Raw genomic sequence first — 5,772 nt, forward strand, 5'->3', positions numbered from 1 at the left:
TCTCTACCACTACCTCACCACCTCAACTGCTCCCGAGATCCCTGAGTTACGCAGCTAGGCATGGCAGCAAGACCTCCTTCTGAGCTTCTTTAAGACAGCTGTTATCTGCATCACCATGGCCTCAGAGAAGTAAGGTCAAGAAGAAACAACCTAAACAAAGAGAAATGGAGGAAACTCAGAAGACAGCTGCCACACATAGCATAGATTCTTCTCAGGTGGGGAAAATAATGTTACCCAAGAGCACTGACTCAAAAATTGAATAGTTATTTATTGTTCCAGAAGTACATTGCTCTTTTATACATATTTCATAAATGATACAGGATTTTACACATGTTCAGTTTGTTGTTTGGGTTTGTTTGTTTAAAGAACTTTTCTCCATGCTCCCTCCCTCATCCCAAACACACACCAAGGATTCAGCTACAGGATCGTGTTCATTTTTTTCCCTTTAAAACTCACCACACAAACAGGATAAAACAGATAAAAAATAACCACACATTGTAATTAAATTGAAAGACAGAGGAAAATGGGAAAGGAAAAAAAAAAAAAAACTAGAAACATGCACCCATTCGGTCCAACATGCCATTGAGTGAGAAGAGGCAGCAATCCCAGCTGTGTTTCCACATCTGCAAGGCACCTGGCGTCTAGTTAACATGGATTTGTCTTTTTCTTTCCTACTTTTTTTTTAAACAAAGTTCTCCAAAAAAAACAGAAACCTCTTTCCATGACACAGTGAGGAGTGGTAGTGAAACATCAAAAAAGCAGCTGGCCTTTCAGTATGTAAAGCTTAGTGCCCTTCTCCCACCTTCATCCTGTCAGCACAGTATTTATCAGCAGGATGCTAAAACAGACTGACCTGCTTTGAATGAAGAGATGTTTTATCTGCTTAGAAATCAGCCAGCCTTGGCTAGAAGAGAGGGCAATGGGTTGACTTTCCTTCCTCTATTTCTTTTAGCTAAGAACAAGAGATGTCATTAGCCACTCCCAAGAAATTCTGACTTGTGGATGCAAAGTTCACTTAAAGCTACTTTATTAGGGGAAGTGCTGGAGAACTGAAGTAGCTCCGTCTCTTGCACTGTAAGAGCCCCAGGCTTTCAAAAAGCCTCTGGGCAAGGAAAATGTTTTGACCACATATGAGACCTTTTATCCTGTTACACAAGTAGTCAAGTATCAAGTTTAACTATTCCACATCCCAAAACTGTTCATTTAAAAGCAGGAGTCATGATTCTGCGACAGTTTCAAACTCCTTTAAGCCTTTGTAATTTCATACTCCAGGTGGCTATCAGATTTGGGATAGGAGGAGGGGAATCTCCCTCCCTTAAGACTGATTATAAAAAAAACTCTCATGCAATGCTGCCATTGATTTCTAGAAGGAGCTCAAGGGCATTGGGACACAAAGTTTAAATAGTTATTATGGAATAATCCAAAATATTGATTATCAAATATCCAGAAGAAAACTCATTCCTTCTCTCACTTGGCTACAACCAATCTGTGCTACAAATAAGCAAAGGAGGAAGTCAGTGGAGCACACGGGGTGGGCTGGGAAGGGGAAGCTCACGGTTTTCCAGTAGAAAGCAGTCTTGTAGTAACTTTATAAAAGAGAGCAGGTCTGATCAGAAGTGTGCATGTTAATGGCGGTGGAGTGCAAGTTCTGATCACCAGCCATAGCTCCAGGTGGCTTGGATTCTTTGCTCTGGCTTTTTTTTTTAACTCCTTTTTTTTTTTGGAGAGAGAGAAAGAGAGATCTGAATCAGGTAAAGGAAAATTTAAAAAGCTAAGCAGGCTGCTGGTGTCTTATCAAGAGGCAGACCCTGCAAAGCTGGAAGAAGACACCCCTCCACCCCAGCATCACATTCTTTTCACAACACCCCCAATCCTGTATTTGTACACAATTGCCATTCAGACACTTTTAAAATGTGACTATTTGCCAAGCCCTTTTCAGAACTAACATTCCACAATGTCCCATCTTGAGATTTAAGAGATTCCCCCCCTACAGTCCTTCGTCTTGATTAAAGGTAAAAACCCTTCACCCCCACACCACCTCCCAGCTTCCACCTGCAATGCTTTAATTAAAAAGGCAAGAGCTATGAACAGGTTTTTGGCCGGGGTTCAGAGCTTCTTTGCTGATCAGTCCTTTTCATCAATTTGCTGGATGGGCAGGTGAACCTGCAGTGGGTCTCGAAGCCTCTTAAGGTCCAATTCTGCCTAAAAAGTAAAAGACACATTATGAAGAACAAGCTCCAAATAACCTTCCCCAGCAGCATTCCCCTTAGAGAATGGAAAGCTTTTCCTTATTTCCTTGCCTTTCCTCTCCAGAAGGGAAGTGTTTGAAAAGTAAAACAAAGTCATGGCCTCACACTTGGGAAAACCAGTCTCAGCACTTAAAGACATTTGCTCTGTACTTCTAAGTGGTGGAATGTAGACAACTTTAAAAGGAATACAGCAGGGAAGATTTGATCCCCATAAATTCACGAGAACCCTTTTTTTTTAAAAAAAAAAAAGCCAACCCAACCCCTACTAGATTCATGGACATGGTTCATTCTAGAAGAAAAGCTCCATGAAAGCACAGCCACCTAAGGGTATCTATATTCAACACTGCAGGAGAAAATCTAGAGGTCTTTCTGGGTTTTCTCACAAAACCAGGAGCGCCTGGCCCTGACCTCTCTCTACTCCTTGCACAGCTCTTTCTCCAAGGCAGAAGGAGAACCCATCTTGCCCTAGATATCCTACATGGTCATTTTCAGGGCCCAGGAATAAATAGAGAATGATACAGAGCAGTGAAAAAGAATGTCGTAGCTCTGATTTGTCTGCTTCTGCCATCCTTCTGCAGAAAGGCTCTCAGAAACACGAGGACAGATCTCTACCTGTCTCCTTTGTTGACCAGATCCCACAGTGTGGACAGTTTGCCAAAAGCGTCTGTCTCCAGAATATGAGAAGTCTGCCACCGTTGCGTCTAATGACACAATTAAATTTTTTGAACATTATATTCCGGGACTGCAACCCAGTGCACTGAAGTGCTATGTCATGAAGACATGAACTGAATGGATGCAAGCCTTCATGCCTTGCTAAATCCATCTGGTGTGTAGGAGCTGAGAAGAAAGGAAATCTTGAATTTGGCTTCTCTGAGGCATGAAGTGCCTGAAGCAACTCAAGATTTGCCAGTAGTTTCGAAAACGCCCTTACAGATAGATACAGGCAACCATTTCGTCTTGATTTACACATCCAGCAGTTCTATTCCTGGGCACATCAAAGCCAATTCAGTGATTGCAGTGGAGCTGTGACAGGAAAATGAGCTGAAAATTTAGGATAAATCCATTCTCGCTTGAGGTGCATCTATTAGAGAGCAGTAATTGCTTTGTCTTATTTCTGGAAAAATTCTTGTTACCTGAGCAATTGCATCCTTCAGTCGATTGTATTTCTCTAGATCAAATCGTGTCTTTTTGGCTCCTTTATGGAAAAATAATAAGTACTGTCTATCTCTGGCATCTGGATAAACATATTCCTAGAAAGAAAAAAGAAGATAATCTAGGAATAAACAGGATGCAACACAGGTTACCATTAGCACAGAATGTATCAGATGTCTTTTGGGAGGACGACTAGTTTCTGGCAGTGAAGGCACAGACCAGACGGCCTTGTATAAGATCACCCAATGTGGTGGAGTGACCTCAGACTGCAGCTAAGCCCCCACCCAGTCAGTCACTCACTCCCCTGCAGCCATATGGGGGAAGAGAATAAAAACAGCAAAACCCAAGAAAAAACTTCAGAGTTCAGATAAAGACAGTTTAATAAGTGAAGAAAAAGAACTCCATAAGAGTGATGCAAAAGCCATCACTCAACACCTCCCACCAGCAGACCGGCCAGTCTCCAACGAGCAACAGCTACTTTAGAGAAACTCCCCCCCAGTTCATTGCTGAATGCAACATTATGTGGTATGGAGTAGCTCTTTTGTCAGTTCGGGTCAGCTGTCCCAGCTGCGTCCTCTCATAACGCCTCACCCACCCCCAGCCTATTCCTGGAGGTGGGGTGGGGGCAGGTCAGAGAGGAACAAGAGACAGAAGGCCCTGATACTGAGCAAGAGCTGTTCAGCAATAGCAAAATCACTGGTGTATTATCAAGACTGTTTTGGTCAGAAACCCAAACCACAGCACCATACCAGCTGCTATCAAGAACATTAACTCCATCCCAGCCAGACTTGGTACAGTCAGGCATTCTACTAGTCCGTTACAGCCAGCAGCGAGTTACCATCACCTCCCTCCAGTCCTCAACGTGTGAATCCTTTGAAGTGCAGAGAACAAAAACTACCACATTTTAGCGTTCCAATACTGAGAAGTTTGTGGGGAGAAAGGGAGGGAAAAATGTTATAAACACCAGAAGAAAGCCTTTGTAAGACGGCCCTTACTCTTTTTCTTAAGGTCAGAAACACGCAATGGCTGATTAAAGCAACAATAGCTGCTCACGAGTTCACCTCTCAACCAAGCTATGTGAGTGAGAACAGGAATCCAGTAGCACAGCTTTTGCCAGGGATACTCTGCTGCGGTAATGGGTAACTCAGAGTAGCAGAGCTGCCCAGACCAAATCCCACACAGCCCCTACAAAGCACGGGTCTGCCTGCTGAAGTTACTCTTCCTCGCACTGGAACATCATACAGCCTCTGCGTCCAGTACACATCCAAAGATCAGGGCTGTCGGGTGCAGAAGAGCTGCATGCAGCGGTATGCCGCCCCTGGAACACCGGGGTTTTAAGGTCTGGCAGGGAGGTACTGACTGATATAGCTGATGACTAAAGCATCAAGTGTGGATTCAAATATGGCAGAAGTTCCAGCTGCACTTGGCAGAAACCACTGCAGCAGCCCTGACAGAGGCATGTGCCCTCAGCCCCTGAAATGATGCAGCTGACAGACCCTTGGGACACCATGCTGGAACACCTGCAGCACCTGTTCTGATGGTCTTGTGACAGGAGAGACTCTTTGAACTCTTCCTCACTATTTCAGTGGATTATGAAATTTAACTGGGAGTGATGAGACAAACCACGCACTAGAAAACCCACACAATTCATCACAACTAGAGGGATCCAGAGAAGAAGCCTTCCTCTGGGTAGGAGACCAGATCCATGAAACACCTAAACAAAAGCATTTCCAACAGGATCCCTCAACTTTTGTCTCTTTAAAAAGGCCACTGTCTCATCTCAGAAGGTGGCTTCCTTGAAACTCGGAAGGTACCTCTTGTACCTACAGGTTATTTGGGCTAATAAATCGCAGCACTGAGAGGCCTCCAGCCTAAGTCAGTGTGTGAGAGGCTGTGTGCAAAAACCAGTAACTGTCAGCAGATGAACCTGTGTAGCTAAAGCAGCCAATTACTGAACATACATAAGCATTTTTGGTAAGACAACCAGGAAACCAGCAACGACCACCACCAGAAAACCCCACAACCATACACCACCATCCCGGACAGCACAGGTTAAATCAACTGGCTTCTGGGTTCCAAGAGAATAAGGAGGAGGCAAAGCTACTTCTAACGGGCACAGTTTTGTTATTTCTCTAGGGAGTAGAACTCAAAGAAAGTCTTCTACTGAAGTGTCAACATCAGCACAAGTCCTACCTGGCGAGTCATTACGAAATAAGCATACATTGCCATGGCACTACCATAGGTGATGAAGTAGGTGACTGGTTCCATAATGTCCCAAGAATACTCCCACCAGGTGAGGCGGGCCAGAATCCCAAACTGAGTGGCCATGTAGGCCAGGCCTCCCCACAACACCAAGGTTGTCCTCTTCTCT

At 44.2% G+C, this 5,772-nt stretch overlaps 1 protein-coding gene across 1 annotated transcript in view; it reads right to left on the reverse strand.

The window, feature by feature from the left end:
* Window positions 1–1,629: 1,629 nt before the first annotated feature.
* Window positions 1,630–5,772, reverse strand: part of MCU (mitochondrial calcium uniporter) — a gene marked incomplete at its 5' end in the record, with an annotated part of 9,347 nt that continues 5,204 nt past the window's right edge. The window contains 3 exons of the mRNA XM_010144948.1: window positions 1,630–2,202; window positions 3,383–3,499; window positions 5,595–5,770. Coding sequence (XP_010143250.1) covers window positions 2,125–2,202; window positions 3,383–3,499; window positions 5,595–5,770 — 371 coding nt within the window. The remainder of the gene's footprint in view (window positions 2,203–3,382; window positions 3,500–5,594; window positions 5,771–5,772) is intronic.

The sequence above is a fragment of the Buceros rhinoceros genome, unplaced genomic scaffold (assembly GCF_000710305.1).
Source record: "Buceros rhinoceros silvestris isolate BGI_N320 unplaced genomic scaffold, ASM71030v1 scaffold10171, whole genome shotgun sequence".
Classification (NCBI taxonomy): domain Eukaryota; kingdom Metazoa; phylum Chordata; class Aves; order Bucerotiformes; family Bucerotidae; genus Buceros; species Buceros rhinoceros.